At 41.3% G+C, this 23,188-nt stretch overlaps 1 protein-coding gene across 1 annotated transcript in view; it reads left to right on the top strand.

The window, feature by feature from the left end:
- Positions 1-23,188, top strand: part of nrp2a (neuropilin 2a) — an 87,134-nt gene that overhangs the window by 7,661 nt on the left and 56,285 nt on the right. The window contains exons 4-5 of the mRNA XM_088987237.1: positions 8,690-8,804; positions 10,799-10,982. Coding sequence (XP_088843363.1) covers positions 8,757-8,804; positions 10,799-10,982 — 232 coding nt within the window. The 5' untranslated portion in view covers positions 8,690-8,756. The remainder of the gene's footprint in view (positions 1-8,689; positions 8,805-10,798; positions 10,983-23,188) is intronic.

The following is a 23,188-nucleotide window of genomic DNA, read 5'->3' as shown; positions in this document are numbered from 1 at the left end:
AACTGGAGCGCTCTGAGCGCAGGGTTATATGGTTGCTGAATGCAGGTTATTAAAAAGAGGGAAAAAAAACCTGGAGCGCAGTCGAGCAAAAGTGATACTCATGTGACTTCTTCAATCACTTGTCAGTCTGCAGGTTCATTTCTTGGTTTCGGAAAACTGTTGTGATTCATTTGGTCTTTTAAAACATCAGCTCAGAGAGTTGAATAATAGAAGAGTTAACAATGTGCTTTTAAAAACTTTTTTTAGACTTGGAACAGATTAATTTGTTTTACATTGATTATAATGGAAAGTTATGTTTCGGTTTTTGAACAAATCGGTTTTCCAACAGGTTTCTGGAACAGATTAGCATCGAAAATTTAGTTATTCATAACTGGATAAGTAACAAGAAAGCATCTTCTCCGAATCTGAACTCTCTGTAGGCATTGTTTTGATTCTGGAGCAAGGCAGTTTGTATCCTGGCGTGATGTCACGAACAAGGGGGCGGGACTTTCATTTTGTGGCAGTTTTGGGACACTTTAAGTCATTTTTATTTGTGTTTTGCATTTGACTAAAAATATCAGCCTGCGTGTTTTGGGTATTTTAGATGCTATAAAACGTTTTTCTGATGTCAGTTCGTAAACAAAAAAATGCTTGTCCTTTAAATAATAAATCATTACAGTTTGTTTTTATAGTACTTTACAAATGACCTTATTACGTGTTTATCCAGTTTACGCCCCTAGAAGAGTTAACAACGTGCTTTTAAAAACTTTTTTTTTAGACTTGGAACAGATTAATTTGTTTTACATTGATTATAATGGAAAGTTATGTTTCGGTTTTTGAACAAATCGGTTTTCCAACAGGTTTCAGCCTGTGTGTTTTTGGGGTATTTTAGATGCTATAAAACGTTTTTCTGATGTCAGTTAGGAACCAAAAAAAGGTGTCAGTTGTCCTTTAACGGTCTGCCTAAAAGCGAAAAGAAACTAGATTCAACTACGGCGCCAATTTGCATGTGAGGCGCTTATACATTGGAATAGTCCAAGACATTTCCAGTCATGCAAATATTCTCATTGTGTGCGTTTGGACAGAAAAGCAGTCTGCTCACCAGGTACGAGGGTGACCCGAGCTATCTTTTACAGCAGCTGCTAGTTGATTGTGTTTGCATGGTGTGAGCACACCGTGGATCAGCTTACAGCAGAAAATGCCAATCCCCGGTTCGATTCTCCGTATCCAACCTCTTAATTGTCATGGCGCTAAAGCTTCCCCCGAAAATGCCGATTGTTTGTGCTCCCGGACCGACGGATTGTGTCGGAAATGGTTCTGACTCCGCGGCAAATACAGAAATGTAGCTGTTTGTTTGGCCTTCTCTCTCTAACAGCAAAATAATAATAATAATACATTTGATTTCTAAGCGCCTTTCAAAACTCTCAAGGACACTTTACAGTCACAGGATTTTTTTTTTTTTTTGCGGGTGAGCAGCGGCAGCCATTCTCGCCAGCGTTCACTCCACCCGGAAGTAACACAGCAGCAAAGTTATGAAAGGACAACAGTGATACCTGGTTTTCGATTCTAATCTGTTCCAAAAACCTGTTGGAAAACCGATTTGTTCAAAAACTGAAACATAACTTTCCATTATAAGCAATGTAAAAAAAATTAATCTGTTCCAAATCTAAGAAAAAAAAACTTTTTAAAAGCACTTTTTAACTATTCTAGGAGGAGAAATTGGATAAACACGTAATAAAGTCATTTGTAAACTACTATAAAAACAAACTGTCATTGTATTTTATGTATTGCATTTTATATTTGATTGTATTTTATTTATTATAGTACCTATGTTTGTCTGTGACTGTAAAGTGTCCTTGAGAGCTTTGAAAGGTGCTTAAAATGTAATTATATTATTATTATTATTTTATTATTATTTATTTATTGGACCTTGCGAGTCAAGTCGTGGAACCCGAATAACAACCATGTTGGGGGAAAAAAAAGAAATTGAACAGTTTTCACTCCCAACAGCAACATGATAAATGAACAGGATTTGAGTCCAAACGCGTCAAAATGAGACGGAAGGACTTCTTTAATCGATTGCAAACATTTATGCTTTCCTCTTCGGAACTATTTGAATCATATTGATAACTGGATGAGTGGCTGCCTTTACAGCAGCTCCTGTATTTATTTATTTTTTCTTCATTTCTTCCTTTCCTTTCCTTCCATAACTTTACCTACTGTGAAATGTAATCAAATCCATGACAACAGAAAGTGTGTATACGTACATACGTCCGTACGTACGTACGTGTTACACACTAGCAAGTGTAATGACTGGAAAGTTGTTGTCACGAGTCAGCCATGTCACCTCATTGTTGACATTACAACACTGCATGACCAAGTGGCCTCGAGCTATATTTGTTTGTTAAAGTCCTATAAAAAGAACCTTCAACTCTCTGTGTGTGGGTGTAAACATGCAAACGTGCATGTGCATATGCACGTATGGTATGTCTGTGTAAGCTCTCAGTCGTACAGGAGTGTTCCATTGATGAAAAGGTTTCTTCAGCCGTCATCTGTACTTCTTTGAGGGTGGCGGATGTTTCGCTTCTTATCCAAGAGGCTTCATCAGCGAGATAAAATCTTTTGCTGGTAGTTTTGGCCCAATATATATATATATATATATTGGTGCCAGACTCTGCTATGATTGGTCTCAGGTTGGGGGGAGCAGAGGACTACTCCCTGCGGCTACGCTGATTACTTCTATTGTCCTGACTGAGTATGAGGTCTACGACTGGCCTGATTGCCCCATTTGCTCTGATATCACCTCATCAGCATAACTAAGCCTATGTTCAGATTCAGAATCATCAGAATCAGAATCATCTTTATTGCCAAGTATGTAGAACACACAAGGAATTTGTTTCCAGTCGAACACGCTGCACTAGTATCATCATCAAAAAATTGCAAAGAGCTACTATACAGTTCCATCTGGGCTACTGTACTGTTTGTTGCCTAATAAGTTGGTTGTAGGAACGATCCAAATTGAACCTCACCCCACCATGGCGATTTAGTGAATGGTTTTGCTGTTTTATGAAAATAGCTTCTTTTACTCCCGTTTAAAACGTCTATTTTCTTTCGCTAAGATAACCTCATTGTCGTCAATTGAGTGGTTGCTAGCGTTTAGGTGCATATGTACTGCAGATTGAGGCCCACTAGTATTATCCCAGCGATGTTGATAGTCTTTTTTTAAGGTTGGTATACAACAGCAGCCATGTTGGACGAGCAACAACGACAACACAGTCAATATAAAGAGCAAACTTTCAACACAGTTGCCGTGGTTACGCGCAGTTTGTGACCATGTGGCTTCAAAAACATCCCATAGTTAACCCGCTCAGACTGGAAGCCAATTTTTAACCATGTGCTCATTATTGATAATGAGCATGACATGTGAACATCTTGTTGAGCCAAACAAGTTTGCGACCCACCCCTAAAAAACAATTAGAGGGTATCTCCGTGACCTTTGACCTGTTGCGGATCGGAAATAATGAGACCAGAATAGCTGAGTTAATGATGCCCAGCTTGTGCAATAGATGGCCTAATATCTTTCAAAATAACAAATTCATATTTTGGAATCAGAATCTGATTTATTGGCCGATTAAATCCCGATGCGAATGTGAAACTGTCGCGGCTTGGAATTGAAGCGGATTTACGCGGGTCAGGAGGTGTGAGACAATCTCTTTTGGTCAATGGATGCTACACCTTCGTGTTTCTTGTTACACATCCAGTTATGAATATGATTCAAATAGTTCTGAAGAGGAAAGCATAAATGTTTGCAATCGATTAAAGAAGTCCTTCCAGATCAATTCGAGCTGTCAGGACTCCAATGTAGCGTCCCAGAAAAGAGGCAGAAAAATGGCGACCAGCTCCTGTGAGGAATGAATCAGCCCGTTTCCACAGGCTGATAAATTCCTTATATGGAGCTTGGTTGCCCTCTTCTGGCTTTTTTTTGGTGCAACATTTCAGACCAAACGAGCACACCAAAATGCATTGACGTGATGGAAGGACTGCTACAATGTGTCCTTTTCTTCAGTCCAGGGGCGTTCCTTCAGTGACGTCACGTACGGACTCGTCACCAACTCAAAAACAAGACCTCCGGAGTCTTAAAAGGTAAAATATAGCTATATGCGGGAGAATCCTTGTAAAATGCGCTCAGTCGAAGTCATTTGAAGCAATTTTACAAATTATGGACACGACTTGTCCGGAAGTGTCGGTTGCCCTTTAAGACAACAATTTAAAAAAAAAAAAATAAGGACGAATCTTAAAAAATGGGGCGCTTTGTCCATCCGGTTTAACCCTGCTGCTTTTTACATTACCATGCTAATCTTATCAATGAGAAAGAGCTAAGCACTTAGCTCCATTAGTGGAATCCAATTCATTTCCAGTCTTTTGACCACCAAAGGTAACATCTGCGTCAGGCAACTAAATGACCAGTCCTGCGCCTCTACTAGCGCACACACGTACCTCCTTTGGCACTGATTGACCTTGATATGGAGTGCATCTTTGTCTCCTTGAGGCGAGATGGGGGTGACAACGATGCCGGTGGCGCAAAAGGAGCATCTAGGCAAAGGTCTGGAAGGAGAGGAGGAGCAGTGGCCCTCAATCGGCAGTACATATGCACCTAAGAGCTAGCAACCACTCATTTGAGGACAATGAGGTTAAAATCTTAGCTTTTAGTATAGACGTTCACATTCCACCATGATGTCGCTGATCCACTGGTGAAAAGGACACTTTGAACCCCTCATCTAGAAGTGCTTCATACAACAAAGAGGACAATAGATGGCGGAATATCTTCGAAATAACAAATTAATATTTTGGAATCTGAATCTGATTTATTGGCCAAGTGCCGATGCGAATGTGGAACTGTCGCGGCTTGGAATTGAAGCGGATTTATGTGGGACAGGAGATGTGAGACAATCTCTTTTGGTCAATGGATGCTACACCTTCGTGTTTACTTTCAACATTTAGCTTGTAGCGGACGTGCACATTTTTACCATGACGTCCCTGATCCACTGGTGAAAAGGACGCTACGATCCTCTCCTCTTTCATCTAGAACTGCAAAGAGGATTCATAAAGTCCTTAAGATTGAATGGCTGTCTGTGTATTTTGTGATTTTGTGATTTTTTTTTTCTTCGAAAGTGGCTGCCTTTACAGCAGCTCCTTTATTTTGTTTTTCTACTTCTTCATTTCCTTTCCTTTCCTCGTCCTTCCATAACTTTGCTGCTCTACTGCGGCTAATCCAATCCAATCCTCGCCCCCCCCAACCAACGGGTGAAGAATGACGCGCTATCTTTTGGTATGCAGATGAGGTTGAATCGGAATGCGAAAAAAGGGCGGGCGATGCGCTTGGGCTGTTATCAAGCTTGCCGTGACCTCCGGTGAAGCCGAGCGTAACCAAAGTAAAGATGGATGAAGAGCGATGGGTGACAGGGCAAACACAACAAACATCTTTATCTGAGTAATGCAGTTGAACGTTGACTCATCGCAGAAAAATAACCCCGCATTTGTTCGCTTAACTATTGTTGACCATCTCCGAGCCGCCGTGCAACCGTGAGGTGACGTCGTTGGCCATCTTGCGAGCCGCGTGCGTCAAAATTGCATTGATAGGCTAGTTAGACTGTCACTCGCACGAGTGTGGACATGCACGTCTGCATCTGGTAAAAAAAAATGCAGAGCAGTGCCAAAATTAATTAACTGCTTCATTAATATTAGTTTGAACACACCTGCACTACACGAGCGATGGCCCGTTGGAGCAGAAGTGTGTGTGTGTGTGTGTGTGTGTGTGTGTGTGTGTGTGTGTGTGTGTGTGTGTGTGTGTGTGTGTGTGTGTGTGTGTGTGTGCGCGTGTGTGTGTTTTACCGGACCTGTGTGTGTGTGTGTGTGTGTGTGTGTGTGTGTGCTTTTTGCATCAAGTGTGTGTGTGTGTGCATGTGTTTTTGTGTGTGTGTGTGCGTGTTACCGGACCTCGCAAAAACTGTTTAAACAGGAATGTGTGTGTTTTTCTTGTGTGCGTGTGTGTGTGCGTGTGCGTGTGTGTGTGTGTGTGTGTGTGTGTGTGTTTTACTGGACCTCACAAACCCATTAAAACAGGAATGTGTGTGTGTGTGTGTGTGTGTGTGTGTGTGTGTGTGTGTGTGTGTGTGTGTGTGTGTGTGTGTGTGTGTGTGTGTGTGTGTGTGTGTGTGTGTGTGTTTTACCGGACCTCACAAAACCGTTAAAACAGGAATGTGTGTGTTTTTCTTGTGTGCGTGTGTGTGTGTTTGTGTGCTTTTTGCATCAAGTGTACAGATAACTTGTGTGTGTGCATGTGTTTTTGTGTGTGTGCGTGTTACCGGACCTCGCAAAAACTGTTAAAACAGGAATGTGTGTGTTTTTCTTGTGTGCGTGTGTGTGTTTTGGTGCTTTTTGCATCAAGTGTACAGATAACTTGTGCGGGTTATTTGTGGAGGCTGATTAATAGGAATTTTAACCTTGCAGTCTATACTCTACCTTTGAACTATTAAAGTTGAAATCAATTTTCTCACTCTCTGTCGTCTGCCTGTCTCTTTAATGTTTAAAACACTTCCCCTCACTGCTGCGTTCTTGACCAATCACGTGGCTTTAACCGAAGACTTGGGGCGAGAAATAGAGGACAAAAAAACCTGAAACCTGAAAACTGAAAAATAGTTTGTGTGCCAAGGTAAAATGTTCATAAATTTAACGTTCGTAAACTGAAAAGTTCGTAAGCCAAGGGGTCCGTAAAACTGAGGTATCACCGTACTTCTATTGTTCCATTCCTGGCTCTGATATGCTCAAGACTTGATCGTCTTGAGCATTTCTTTGTACACTTCACAGATTTACGATACCCTGTGCCAGATGTAGCAACGAAGCCCAAACATAAAGGAACCTCATCCGGGTTTTACAGTTGGGACAGTGTTCGTTCTATGGTCTGCTTTATTTTGTGAACATAGAGCAGGCGTGTTTGGTCAAAAAGTTCCCTTTTATCTCATTTGTACCCGGAAGCTTTATGGCTTTTTTTTTTTAAATGATATATATTTCAACAGTTGTGTCCTCCTTGGTCGTCTGGCATGACATCCATTTGGGCTCAAAATCCCACAGATGGTGCGATCTGATACTGATACACCTTGACCTTGGTGTTCACCTCTATATTTCTTTGGAGGTTCTTCTGGACTCTTTTGTTCCCATTTTTTTTTCTCTTCAAGTTGTCATCAATTTTCCGATGGATCTTAAATTTCCGCATCAAACTGTGCCACTGCAGTCCAACATCAACATCAAACGGCTTGGAGACAGTCTTGACGATCATTTTCTTTCTAATCTCTTGAGTGATCTCTCTTGTTCGCTTCGTCTGGCCAATGTTTAGCGTGGTATCAATCACGTCATCAAACTTCACAGTGGCTTAACAAAATGACTGATTGATTACAAGTTTGAAGATACCTATGATGCTAATCGGACGACACACCTTGGGCAAACTTAGTTTATTTTACTATCACTTGTTATTATATTTTCTTCTGGGGCAGTGGTTCTTAAACTGGGTTGGCTTGAACCCTAGGTGTTCGGTGAGTCGGTCTCAGGATTTCGGTGGATCCTCCGCCACTCCTCAGTTTGGTTTTTAGTTAGTGGGAACAGTCTTCGAAAAAAGGGTTCGGGGAATGAGCATATGAAATATATGGTAGGGCTCCGTTCCCCCAACAAGAGTAAGAACCACTGTTCTAGGGGTACCATCATTTAGTATTACAGTGATACCTTGGCATACGAACTTAATTGGTTCCCAGAAAGTGTGTGTAACGTGAAAAGTGTGCATTCCAAACATTAATTTCCCATAGGAAACCATTAAAATGAGAATAATCCGTTCCCAGGTCCCCATAAAACATTTTCAACTAAAGAATCCTACATCACAAATAAACAATACGGTTTATTTCTTTAATTGTAATAGCATAGCACATTTATTATACATAAAATAAGGTATATTTTGTGTAGTTTTAAGGCTTAGAAAATTACAAAGTAGAAAATTATGTTTTATGGGGACCTGGGAACGGATTATTCTCATTTTAATGGTTTCCTATAGGAAATTGAGTTTTGGGATACACACTTTTCACCTTACACACTGTCTGGGAATCAATTAAGTTCGTATGCCAAGGTATCACTGTACAACACTTCATCTTACATCAATAATTATAAAGTGGCGGAAGTCTTTTAAGCACAACTTTTAGACACTCATAGCCAACCTATTTTCAGGTCCCTAGAGCACACTCCAGCGGAGTGCGGTTTGAGTGTGTAATATTCGCCAAAGGCTGAATAACTACGCGTGATGTGATAAGGCCGCAATATTTAAACCAGCATGGAAATAGGCTTGCCCGAATGTGCCCACCGTTCCCTAAATAGTGCACTATTAAGGGGTTATGTGATTTGTAAGGGTGTCCGATAGACTTAGAGGCTAAATGTAGGCTACTAAAACTTACCCAACAAACCTCTTGAAAAAGTATTGAGCATCGATGTTCACTCCAACAGTTTAACGTAGAGCAAATTCTGACAGTCACAATAAATAGTAGATCTTAAAGTGTCATGAAACCCCTTCTGGAGCCATGCCTGGAAGTGGGGCTCAATGGCAAAAGGGGATGGGGGCTTGATGTTTAAATGATGTTCTGACCTGGTGCTGGATTTTGTTTCTTTCTTCCAGCGCTGCCAGGAATGAGCAAGCTTCCAAACTTCCAAAATGTACAACCCAGAGCTCCTCGAAACACTTTATGCAAAAAGCTATCCATTCCATCAAGCCATCAACGACCATCACAAAGGTAAATAAAACAACTTTATTATACAGTACAGTTTATTTCTTTAGTTACGATACCATAACGCATTTATTATACATAAACTAAGGTATATTTTGTGTAGTTTTAAGGCTTTAAGCAGAAAAATATTTTTTATGGGGACCTGGGAACGGATTCTTCTCATTTTAATGGTTTCTATGGGGAATTAATTTTTGGGATACACACTTTTCGCCTTACACACGCTGTCTGGGAACCAATTAAGTTTGTAAGCCAAGGTATCACTGTATATCATGCAGCCTTTTCCTGAGCCTTGTGAATCTCATTCAAGTCCCTTGAAACCGTCACTCTGTCCAACATACCTTTGGAATGCAAGCATATGTTTTTTATTTTCATATGAAATAAATGAAAGGATCGTAAATTAAATGAAATACTTTCCCGATGACTCAATGCATTCTTTTTATAAATTAAAATAAAAAAAAGGCTTCTCTGTGAAAGACTGTATGAGTCACTTTGACAATTTAACCATAGCCACAGAAGCAAATCAAAACAAGCGACAAGATATCAAACGCACAATTGTGACATTACGATGAATAAAATAACAAATCCAAGCCGCTACCCAAAGTCATCTGAAGCCGATATTTGTATACAAGTAAAAAAAAAAGCTATGTGGCTATCTGGCTAGCTATCTATTAGCTATCTGGCTATCTAGCTATGAGCTACCTAGCTGACTATCTATTAGCTAGACACCTATCAATTAGCTAGCTATCTATGTCTATCTATTAGCTATCTGGCTAACTGGCTATTAGCTATCTGGCTCTCTAACTGGCTATTAGCTATCTGGTTATCTAGATGACTACTGTTTCTATTAGCTAGATACCTATCAATTAGCTAGCTAGCTGTCTATAGCTATCTGGTTACCTATTAGCTATCTAACTGGCTATTAGCTAGCTGGCTGTCTAGCTGGATACCTAACTAACTGTCTACTTGCTGTCTGTTAGCTGTCTATTAGCTATCTGGCTGGGTATCTAGCTGGCTACCTAGCTTGCTATCTGTTTGCTGTCTATTACTATTAGCTATCTAGCTGGCTATCTGGCTAGCTATCTATTAGCTATCTGGCTATCTAGCTATGAGCTACCTAGCTGACTATCTATTAGCTAGATACCTATCAATTAGCTAGCTATCTATTAGCTATCTGGCTATCTAACTGGCTATTAGCTATCTAACTGGCTACTAGCTAGCTGGCTGTCTAGCTGGATACCTAACTGTCTACTTGCTGTCTGTTAGCTGTCTATTAGGTATCTGGCTGGGTATCTAGCTTGCTACCTAGCTTGCTATCTGTTTGCTGTCTATTACTATTAGCTATCTAGCTGGCTATCTATCTGGCTACCTAGCTAGCTATCTATTTGCTGCCGATTAGCTGTCTGTCTGGCTAGCTATTAGCTATCTATTAGCTGGCTAGTTAGCTTTCTATGAGTGGGTTGAGTGAGGCGCGTGTGGCTGCCGCTGCTCACCCACAGAAAAACGTATTTCTGTGACTGTAAAGTCACATGATTATCATTATTATTATTATTATTAAAGACCGAGGTATCTGCAAGTCAACAACATTTGACGTAGTTTTACCTACGCTGACCCGAAGAATTTTCATCTGTTCTCAATCTCAAAGCATGCGAATGCGCAATCTCACCAAGAAATAGCTTGGACCTTTTCGCTACTTTTGCTATTTCCTGCCGCCGTACGGTCCAATCCAAGGCAACCATTACTCCATAGTGTTCCAGCATGTGTTATGGTGTAAGGAAGGCCAGCTTTGACGGAAACATCTGGATGTCAAGCAGCTCCTCCTCCTGAACAAGCTGTTTGCAGTAAAAAAAAAAAAAAAACTAACTTTCTGCAGGTCTATATATTCATTTGACAAGCCCAGGCGGTCTTGCTGAGGCAGACAACTTGTATAAGGACGCAACGGGGGTAGCAGTCAGACTCCTGAAAGTGTATAAAAGTACGAATAAATCCATTGTCTAATCCAGCAGCACTGGAGAGAAAGTCAGACAGGCCAGACGGAGATGACGACGATGATGATGACGATGATGATGATGATGATGATGATGATGATGATGATGATACTACTACTACCACCATCAACACCACCACCAACACCACCACCACTACTAACCACTACAGAATCAGAATCAGAATCATCTTTATTGCCAAGTATGTAGAACACACAAGGAATTTGTTTCCGGTAGAACACGCTGCACTAGTATCGTTGTCAAAAAAAAACTGCTAAGTGGCACTATACAGTTCCAATAATAATAATAATAATAATAATAATAATCCATTTCATTTCTAAGTACCTTTCAAAACTCTGTATGTACCGTTGTTCGTAACCCTAAAGTTCGTAAGTAGGGCAGTGTGTACTCAGCCATGACTGCCAATGATTTCTTCCCATACTGAAATCATTCTGGACTTCAAAAAACATTTGTGTATGGATTCGATTAAAATATCAGCTGTTCTTGTTAGGATCCACACTAAATATTCCTTCAAACACCCCCCCGCCCCCAAACTCCTCCCATGGACTGTTGCCCTCCATTAGCCAAGCATTGACCTAATGTTCAGGGAGAGCTCATGGGGGGCGCTGGGGGATCTTGACAAATGGGCGCTAGGGGTATCACATGACCCCTGAGGAATGAGAGTGGGGGTAGGGGAAGTAGAAGAAGGTTGCATGGGGCTTTAACACCGTCTTATGCTTTATCTCTTTTATCAGTGCTGAGGTCAGTGCTGAGGTCAGTGCTGAGGTTAGGACTCCCACCCTATCCAGCACCAATTCCGTTTTAGTTTATATACTTGCAGTTTAATTAATAACATCTGAACAAATGATTCCCAGCAGACGCCAACCGATTATCTAGATAAGACAAACTGAATGATATTTGACAGCTTCCTCAGGGTGTTCTTAAAAAATGAACTCTATGCTGAAAAAGTTGATGGTGAAGTTACCCACTGGGTTGAGGACCAAAATCAGGTCATGATTTGCAAGGTGGTGATGGTGGTGGACCTCAAAAATGCAGGCAGGATGGAAGAGCACGGTGTATTTGACAAATTGTAAAAAATAAAGTCAGCAGGAACAAAATCTCAAACAATAAAGTAATCAGAAGAAGAAGGTCCAAAGTAGCAAACAAAACCATGGCTAAAATGGCTTTCATTTCTTTCATAACTTGCTGCTGTGAAATGTAAATTTCTCCACTGCGAGACTATTCAAGGCAAATCCAATCCAATCCAAAACATGACGAGATGAAACAAACCTGACAGAGTGGAAACAAACAATGACCCGACACTGAATGGTCGTGCCGGGAGTCCTTTTAACTGCCACTGATTAAAACGACCAACACCTGTGCAGCTGCAGGCGGGACCCTACTTTGCCACCATTATTCGCAAACCGAAACGTGACAGTGTGGGTTCATGTTACTCACAACATTGATAGCTTATTATGTCTACCACACAGTTCAGTGTCAAATATGAACTCTTATTCTAACCATGTTTCCGTAGGTTTTCGCTAGTATGTTGAAGACTGATCAGCAGTGCTAGGATGTATGCCGCTGCCTGGCTCAAGGTCATCTGTAAACCAAATGAGGACAAGTTCAAGCCTCAATCGAAAATAAATGGACGGATTTTTACATTCGGAACAGTCAGATAGGTCCATCTATCCATTTTCCAGACTGCTTTAGGTTTGCGTCTTTGGGCAGTAACCGGGGGACACCCTGAATTGGTTGCTAGTGCTTATATTTTATTAAATGTTTACTTTTTAGTACAAACCAATACAGGTTACTTACACAAGCATGAAACATATTTCTATATACCTTAAACATACTTATAAAAGCCTTAATCATACATTCCATACAAAATATAGCACTGAAGCAATTTACGAACCAATTCACCTTACGAACGACCGTTCGGATCGTATCTCGTTCATAAGTTGGGGAGCGTCTGTATATCAAATATAGGCAAACCAATAGAGGTTACTTATACAAGGATTAAACATATTTATATAAACCATAAACATACTTATACAAGTCTTAAACATACATTCCATAGAAAATATAGCACTGAAGCAACTTATGAACAAATTCACCTTACGAATGACCGTTCAGAATGTATTTCGTTCATAAGTTGAGGAGCGTCTGTTTATGGAATTTAGGGAAACCAATACAGGTTACTTATACTAGTATTTGATGTATTTATATAAACCTTAAACATACTTATATATGTCTGAAAAACACATTCCATACAAAATATAGCACTGAAGCAATTTACGAACAAATTCACCTTACGAACGATCGTTCGGATCGTATATCGTTCATAAATTGGGGAGCGGCTGTATATCGAATATAGGCAAACCAATACAGGTTACTTATACAAGCCTTAAACATATTTATATAAGCCTTCAACATAACTTCCGTGTAAAATATAGCACTGATGCTACTTATGAACAAATTCACCTTACGAACGACCGTTCGGATCGTATCTCGTTCATAAATTGGGGAGCGTCTGTATATCAGATATAGGCAAACCAATACAGGTTACTTATACAAGGATTAATCATATTTATATAAACCATAAACATACTTATATAAGTCTTAAACATACATTCCATACAAAATATAGCATTGAAGCAACTTACGAACAAATTCACCTTACGAACGACCGTTCGGATCGTATCTCGTTCGTAAATTGGGAAGCGGCTGTATATTGAATATAGGCAAACCAATGCAGGTTACTTATACAAGCCTTAAACATATTTATATAAACCTTAAACGTACTTATATAAGAAAAAAAAGATGGCGTTTCGGAATGAAGTTTTGTGGGAAGAGGCGTCGTTTTCCAGAATGTTTTTCTTCTGTAATGACTCGTCCGGCTGCAGTGGCTTTTCAGACTTCCTCGGTATGCTTCGGCGCATTTAAAACCGCCATGTTTCACCGCCTCCCGTGGCTTCCCGTGCGCCCGTGAACATTTTGAGAACGCACCTTTTTGCCAACCTAAATAAAGATGCCAATGAGGCCTCATTATGCTGAGGCCTTCTATTACGCCGTAACTCAAGCCATGGGCTGGGCACATCGGTGGAACTTTCTCAGTTGATTATTTTTAGCATCGCTAGTGTGTCATTAGACCGCCGCCGCTGTGGATTTAGTCCCGCTGATTGTAGGGCTTGGCTAGGGTGGGCTCGGCAACACTGGATCAAGGTCTGTGACAATGGCGAGGTTGTTTCATGTGTTCTGTGGTGAAAGGCCAACCACGTGCCGGGTGTTGCGCACCCCACCCTTTGGCGCAGATAGTAGCTACAAAAAAATAAGGTATATTTTGTCTACGTCTGTGTAAGCTCTCAGTCGTACACGAGTGGTCCATCGATGAAAAGGTTTCTTCGGCCGTCATCTGTACTTCTTTGAAGGTGTCGGACGTTTCGCTTCTTATCCAAGAAACTTTGTCAGCAAACTGAAGTCATATATTTTGGGTAGTTTTAAGGCTTATTTAGTTGAAAATTATGTTTTATGGGGACCTGGGAACGGATTATTCTCATTTTAATGGTTTCCAATGGGAAATTATGTTTTGGGATACACACTTTGCGCCTTACACACTCTGTCTGGGAACCAATTAACTTCGTAAACCCACTGTAATCTGATTCAGATATTTTTAGCCCAGCATAGAAGGCCTTGCAGGCTCACCATTGCCCCCTTTTCCCTGGCTCTTTCTTGGACTATCTCCGGTCTTCCCCTCTCCTCTCTTCTTACCCAAACAGCCCTGGGAGGTGTTTACTTTATGGGACTGGTGTCTTATCTGCGAGGAGGGCGTCCTATCTCGACTCTGATCGTCTCACGGGTGTTTGTGTGAGGGCGCGTGCACATCCAACCCCTTCCCTTCCTCCCCCTCGTCTGTTGCCCACGTTTCCCCTCTCTTTTTTTCCCCTCTCTCTCCCCCCTGAATTCGGCAATCGCTCAGTGGGGGCGGGGCCAAGGCGTGGTGACTGTAACGCGATAGCTAACAGGCTCAAACGCTAGACCGCACACTCCACGCTCTCTCTCCACATTCACACTCGGACAACTGTTACGCACACGAGGGCACAAGCCGAGAACCGAACAGATCTCCGAGCGAGAGACTCGTGGAAAGACGCACACGTTCTGCTCCGTGCGTTCCTCGCGAGAGGTTAACCCCAGTGTGCGTAAAATCACGCGTGGATTAGAGGAAAGGCGCACGAAAGGCAACGTTCTACGGATCCTCGTCCCACATTTTTGGGGTCACTTTAACCTCTTGGATGTGAATGTGTTGCTAGTACGCAGCATGAGGTGAATTCAAGAGCTTTTTTTTTAATGTTTTTTTTTTGTTTGTTTTTTTGACATGGTAGTTATCACTTCACCGAATCGACGTGTGACTGACTGAACGCCCGCAGTGGGATTATTGAATTCATTATTCACCAAGGGAGAATGTGGAGCACATTTTAAAGTTTGACGAGTGGAAAGACGAAGGACATATTTGACATCGGGTGACTCCCGTTTTTCCAACAAAAAAAAATGGATTTGGCGTGCTCGTTGTTTGGATGCTTATTAGCAATCTGGTATGTGGTGCCGTTGATCACCGGAGAAAACGGTAAGTTTGTCATAAAATATTATTTGTCCAACATTTTGTCGCATTTGCAGCATATATTGGAAAAGTTTTAATCAATCCTACTTTAACAAATACAAACTATAAACCGAAAAACGCCCCCCCCCCCCCAAAAAAAAAAAAAACCGTGATACGCTTTATCTATTACTTGTTTATAGGAAGGCTAAATGGAGCCTAATCGATACAATCGTAATTTGTATCGGCAAGTAAAATATTCATTATCACCTCCTGTTCGGCTGGTTCACAAATCTGTCAGTCGGCAGCTCCTGCGAACACCCCATGCACGCGTAAACGCTCTGGAACGCGCAGAATTGAGAATAACAAAATAGCACTTTGGCGAAAAAGACATAAATACAGTAAAGTCTCGGATATATCGATAGTCCCGGATATATCGATACTATTTCTATGCACGCACGGAGAAAATTATATGCAAACATGGTCGGATATATCGCTAGTCCCGGTTATATCGATACTTTTCGGACTCCCTTGAATATCGATATAACGAGACTTTACTGTATATAAATAAATAAATTATTGAAAACTACTTCCAGATTTACGACACTTTTATTTGTGTGGTACGTTTAAAACATTGTCCTTTGCAAACCCTTTTGAGTGTGTTATTAATATCATTTAATGAAGTTTTTCGGATTGAGTTTGAGGCAGCCAACAATTGATGTCATCCCAAATTAACTAATTGACTGCTAGACGATGTGCAAAAATGTGTCCACTCCAGTGCCAGGGTTTTTTGTCATTTTCAATCAAATTCCATGACCCATAGAATATTGAGTTTTAGGACGACATAAACATCTGATTAATTCCTAAATGATATGGATCTGGAGTTATATGAGCTTGAAATGAGAGCGGCTGTCCCAAAAAAAACATGCAATACATACATATTGGTTGATATCACACTTCAACACCAGCTGAAACTGGAATGAAGCGCTAACATGGAAAAAGGGTAAATGCTGCCCCCTTGTGGAAGGGAAAAAACACAGCCAGAGGTCTGGCCAGTGCTTTATTGGCATCCAAGCAAGACAAAAACATTCTCGAAACTAAGGAATGGCGTTCTACGTCATATTTTCAATTCCCGAATCAATTCACAAATGGCAGTGAATAAGTTAATAAGAAGTTATGGACAAAATGTAATTAATCAGTCTACGATTCAGATATTTTTAAGCCGGCAGAGAAGGCCTTGCAGGCCCCGACTGACCCAAATTTAAAAAAAGCAACAACAAAACGGTGCTCTACGTCAAATTTTCAATTCCTGAACAAATTCACAAATGGCAGTGAATGAGTTAATAAGAATTTGTGGAGAAAATATAATCAGTCTGCGATTCAGATATTTTTAGGCCAGCAGAGAAGGCCTTGCAGGCCCTGACGGACCAAAAAAAAACCTAAGAAACAAAATGGCGCTCTACAACATATTTTCAATTCCCGAATAAATTCATGAATGAGTTAATAAGAATTTATGGAAAAAATATAATTAATCAGTCTGCGATTCAGATATTTTTAGGTCAGCAGAGAAGGCCTTGCAGGCCCTGACGGACCAAAAACAAAAACAAAATGGCGCTCTAGGTCATATTTTCAATTCTCAAATAAATTCATGAATGAGTTAATAAGAATTTATGGAGAAAATATAATTAATCAGTCTGCGATTCAGATATTTTTAGGCCAGCAGAGAAGGCCTTGCAGGCCCTGACGGACCAAAAAAAAACCCAAGAAACAAAATGGCGCTCTACAACATATTTTCAATTCCCGAATAAATTCATGAATGAGTTAATAAGAATTTATGGAGACAATATAATTAATCAGTCTGCGATTCAGATATTTTTAAGCCAGCAGAGAAGGCCTTGCAGGCCCTGACGGACCAAAAACAAAATGGCGCTCTAGGTCATATTTTCAATTCTCGAATAAATTCATGAATGAGTTAATAACAATTTATGGAAAAAATATAATTAATCAGTCTGCGATTCAGATATTTTTAGGCCAGCAGAGAAGGCCTTGCAGGCCGTAACGCCCCCCCCCCCCCAAAAAAAAAAATGGCGCTCTACGTCATATTTTCAATTCATTAATAGCGGTAAATAAGAATATCTATGAAAAAAAAAATAATCAGTCTGTGATTCTGATATTTTTAGGCCAGCAGAGAAGGCGTTGGATGCCCTTGACAGACCCAAATACAAAAAAACAAAACAACATACGTCATATTTTCTATTCCCGAATAAATTCCTGAACGTATTATGCATTGCATTGCATTGTATTGTATTGTATTGTATTGTATTGTATTGCCTCTGCAAGTTAGCAAATTCTATACGTGTAAATCTGTGTTCAGTTTTATCTCCGTTCGTCATCGGGTGGAGTAAATATGACCTCACAGATGGCGACGGTTGCCTTTATGGCATTCTTCCTCTTTTTTTGGCTACCTGTTCTCTCAACAGCTCCTCTGCCTGTTTGTAATTGTCTCTGCGCGCACGTGTGTGTGCACGTGTGTGTTTTTACGGTTAGCCGATGTAGCGCTGATGCTAGACAGATGTGAACCTCTTGGCAGTAAGAGCCCAAGAAGCTCCATCTCTGCTCCTCCTCCTCCTCCTTCTTCTTCTTCTTGTGTCTTGCTGCCAAAAGTCGGCCTCAAGAGCCACATTACAGTCGGGCGGTAGAGAGGCAGGAAGGGAGCAGCCTGAAGGCCAAGCAGGCCTTGGAGAGGTCGGGACACAGAGTCTTGTGTGGAGACGCCAAAGTGGAACGTGAAAGAGGGGGGGGGGAGCTTTTTCATGCCAGAGGTCAACTTCAAAGCATGCTGGGTCATGGAGTTAAAATGAACAGAAAAGATCAAGGTTCAACAAGTGAGAGTGAATTCGCAGACAGGGGGCTCAAAGCCCCCTTTGCGATTTGCTCTTCTCAATGCCTCTTTAAAGGACAACCGACGTGACTTTTTGGTTTTTTAACTGACATCAGAAAAACGTTTTATAGCATCGAAAATACCCAAAACATGCGGTATGATATTTTTATTCAAATGCTAAACACCAATAAAAATGACTTAAAGTGTCCAAAATCCGCAAAAAAAAAATTGAGCTGCCAATTGGGCATTTTCAGAAAGTCCCGCCCCCAGTTTGTGACGTCACGCCAAGACGTCTTTGCCTTGCTCTCGAATCAAAGTTCAGATTCGGAGAAGATGCTTTCTTGTTACACATCCAGTTATGAATATGATTCAAACAGTTCTGAAGAGGAAAGCATACATGTTTGCAATCGATTAAAGAATTTATTTCATGCCGTTTTGAGGCAACTTTGGGGGAACTGTCTCACCCCAAAAAAGAGGCACAAAATGGCGACCTCCTGTGCCCACCTTCGTTTCCACAGGCTGATAAATTCCTTATATGGAGCTTGTAGGCCCTCTTCTGGCGGCTTTTGGGTGCAACACAAGGTTTTCAGACCAAACAAGTACAGCAAAATACATTGACGTGATGGAAGGACTGCTACAATGTGTCTTTTTTTTCGGTCAGGGGCGTTCCTTTAGTGACGTCACGTACGGACTCGTCACCAACTCAAAAACAAGACTTCCTGAATATTCAGCGCGAGTCTTAAAAGGTAAAATATTGCTACTATATGCTGTCGAATCGTTGTAAAATGCGCTCAGTAGAAGTCATTTCAAGTGATTTGACAAATTATGGACACAACTTGTCCGTAGGTGTCGTTTATCCTTTAAATCTGCTTTGGATCTCAAAGGTATCAGCTGTGAAAACAAGGTCAAGTCTCAGCGTGACTTGGCCAAGTGGCCTGTTCAATACGAGTCCAGGTATCCAAGCATGCAAACAGCCTGCCGCAAGACCTCCATAAATAGATCAGAGCCTGGTCTTTCGCGTGGCTTTATTTTAATGGCCCGGCAGGGGGTTGGGGGGGGGTGCTTAGTAGATGAGAACACCAAGTTTGGCAAAGTATCTAGGATTTATTGTTATTCAGAGAAAGGTCCAACAGAGGATGGACTTCCTGAGGCTGCTAAAGAAGCTCTTCTTCCATCACTGTTTGGTTCGGAGCCACCACAAAAACGGACACATTCCGACTTCAACGGACAGTTAGGATGGTGGAAGAATAGAAATAAGAGCGCGGAAAATCCTATTGGACCCTCTGAACCCTGACCACCACCTTTTCCAGCAACTCCCCTCAGGCAGGCGCTACCGATCCATCCAGCAGACATTTAAACAGTCACCCAAGTAGGACTGTATAGTGCTTCAAATTTTCTTATGATGATACTAGTGCAGCGTGTCCTACCGTAGACAAATTCCTTGTGTGTTCCACATAACTTGGCCAATAAAGATGATTCAGATTCTTATTCAAGACTGGGGTTAAATGTTAGCGTTACTAGCGTGCGAGCCTGTGGAAAAAATGCATTTCGAACAGGGTAGCAGTAAATCACTAGTGAGTCACGCAGGAAAATACTAATTCTTCACACTTCCTGATGGCCTGAAGTAACTCAAATAGATAGAAAGCTAGCTAATAGATAGCCAACAGATACCTAGCTAGATAGCCAGTCAATTTGATAGTGAATAGATAGCTAGCTAGATCAATAGTGTTCTACCGGAAACAAATTCCTTGTGTGTTCTACATAACGTGGCCAATAAACATGATTCTGATTCTGAAAATCCTACTGGACCCTCCGCACCCTGCCCACCACCTTTTCCAGCAACTCCCCTCAGGCAGGCGCTACCGATCCATGCGCACCAAATCCAGTCGACATTTAAACATTCCCCAGTCGCCATTAACTCTCTAAACAGTCACCCAAGTAGGACTGTGTAGTGCCTCAAATTTTCTTATGATGATACTAGTGCAGAGTGTCCTACCGTAGCCTTGTGTGTTCTACATAACTCGGCCAATAAAGATGATTCTGTTTCTTATTCAAGACTGGGGTTAAATGTTAGCATTACGAGTGTGCGAGCCTGCCCACTGCCCCCCCCCCCTTGCAACCATCTGTTTACCCGATTGATCCATTGAAGCATCGATCACTATGGGCAGCACTGTGCATTTAGCTAATTAGCATGAGCTACTTATCCTGTTAGGGACGGAAGAGTCGAAAGGAAGAAGAATGGAAGTAAAAAAAAAAGATGGTCATGGGGATCACATTATCTCTCCTCAATGTGGCTTTTGTTACTTTCTTAAGGAGCCCAAATTCTGTTCAAGATTTAAAACTTGTGACGAAAAAGCGATTTGATCATCATTTCCATTTCCTGATCACTAGCGGTAATTGGCATGTGAAAACTAGAAGTGTAAAGTACAGTACAGTGATACTATGGCTTACGAACTTAATTGGTTCCCAGACAGAGTGTGTAAGGTGAAAAGTGTGTATCCCAAAAAATAATTTCCCATAGGAAACCATTAAAATGAGAATAATCCGTTCCCAGGTCCCCAGAAAACATAATTTTCTACTTTCTCAGCCTTAAAACTACACAAAATATACCCTATTTTATGTATAATAAATATGCTATGGTATGATAATTAAAGAAATAAACTGTACTATCTAATAAAGTCGTTTTATTGACCTTTGTGATGGTCGTTGATGGCTTGATGGAATGGAGCGGCCGGTTTCATCAGCATTAAACACTTGATGAGGAACGTAGCCTTCTTCTTTCACCATCTTGAGGAATGATCCCTTGTAGGTGCTTTCTCTGCCATCATTTTACCTTGTTCCTCATCAATTGTGTTCTGTTTAGCTTGGTTAATAGCTTTTTGCATCAAGTGTACAGATGGATTGTGCGGGTTATTTGTGGAGCCTGATTGATGGGAATTTTAACCTTGCAGTCTACACTCTACCTTTGAACTATCAAAGTTGAAACAAGTCCAAATTTCACTGTTTTCTATCCATTTTATTACTCTCTCTGTCGTCCGCCTGTCTCTTTCACATTTAACCCCCCCTCCCCGCACTCACCGCTGCGTTCGTGACCAATCACGTGGCTTTAACCGAAGACTGGGGGCGGGGAATAGAGGACAAAAATGAGTCGGCTGCCATTTTCTTGTTAGGAGAACGGGCTCGTTCGCGAGCGACACTTCACTCATTGTGGCGCTCCGTGTGTGTCCCGAAAAATAGTTTGTATTGCAAGGTAAAATGTTCATACATTTAATGTTCGTAAACCGAAAAGTTTGTAAGCCAAGGGGTTCGTAAACCGAGATATCTATAATTCACGAGTCTGTAATTCAAATATTTTTCAGGCCAGCAGAGAAGGCTTTGTAGTCCCTGCCGGCCCAGCACTGGTATCTTCCCAATAAATGACACCCAGATAAGGCATCCAGTTTTGTGCGAATGCGAGTGAAACCCTTCTTTTTCTCGTCATTCTACCTCCTTTTTTCCGATGAGTCCGGCCTGCTGAAGGACGGCTGAGATGAAAGCGGCGGAGTGAATGGATGAGCGCTACTCACTCGCCCCTCTCATTCCGGGCGATAGCGGTTTTAATTAAGGTGGGGTGGTGGTTCCACTGGGAAGGATGGAGGGATTTATCAGCCTACCCTTCACGTTGCTTGCTTATCCCACAACGTTCCACCGTCCATTGGAGATAAGGAAGTTCATAGAAATGAGGCCTATATGCAGACATATGCACATTTTGGCAGATAATGAATGAAGATAAGGCCACGGCTGCTTTTGTGAGGAGATGTCTGAATCTGAACTGGATGTGGGCTGCGCGCTAGCATGCTAACGCAGAGAATGAGATGAAATGTTGCCATTCAATTTGTGTGTGCAGAAAGTTTGGTGAATATTAATTTATGCAAATGAGACGCAGCCTTAACCAGTGGGCGAAATGGGAAAAGGTCAATTCATTTAGGACAGGTTGTTCACCGCGTGGGGATTGCCAAATAGTCAGAATCTTGGTGTCGTGATAAATTCATTCATTCATTCATTCATTCATTCATTCATTCATTCATTCATTCATTCATGGTGGGCCTCAATCTGCAGCACATATGCACCTAAAAGCTAGCAACCACTCATTTTGACAACAGTGAGGTTAAAATCTTAGCGAAAGAAAATAGATGTTTTGAAAGGTGAGTAAAAAAAGCTATTTTCATAAAACAGCAAAACCCTTCACTAAATCGCCATGGTGGGCTGAGTTTTAATTTGGATCGTTATTACAACAGACTTCTTAGACCACATAGGCTTAGTTATGCTGATGAGGTGATACAAGTGCTAATGGGGCAATCGGGCCAGTTGTAGACCCCATCAGGCAGGAGAAGAGAGGTAATCAATGTAGTCTCAGGGAATAGTCCTCTGCTCCCCCCAATCTGAGAGCAGGGACCTATCATAGCAGAGGTTTGGCACCACCGCCTCTGGACAGTAGGGATATATATATATATATATTGAGCCAAATCTACCAGCAAAAATTTTAGTTCGCTGACGAAGCCTCTTGGATTAGAAACGAAACGTCCGACACCTTCGAAGAAGTACAGATGATGGCTAAAGAAACCTTTTCATCGATTATCTTCATGAGATTGACAGCTACTTGGTGGGTCGCTTTTCCCAAAAGGCTGAAATCTTCTGCGCCAGGAAGACGTCCACAATAGTCCACGTGGGCGTCTGTCCACAAAGGAAGTCATCGCGGCGCTTTCAAATGTCAACCGATCTTAAGTGCGCCTTTTAAGCACAAAAGGAGGCGGAAATGTCAACGCCTGAAGGCTCTATTACACTTCAAGCCCTGCGGTGCACGTTTTTTTTCGCTTTCTTTATTGTTATTTTCACCCTTTTTTTCAAAACATGAAGCAAAAATAGAATAGCAATCCATTTATGTCAAGAAGAA

Source organism: Hippocampus bargibanti, linkage group LG01 (assembly GCF_051943395.1).
Source record: "Hippocampus bargibanti isolate YZ-2025 linkage group LG01, ASM5194339v1, whole genome shotgun sequence".
Lineage (NCBI taxonomy): Eukaryota > Metazoa > Chordata > Actinopteri > Syngnathiformes > Syngnathidae > Hippocampus > Hippocampus bargibanti.
This window is presented reverse-complemented; position numbering and strand designations above follow the sequence as displayed.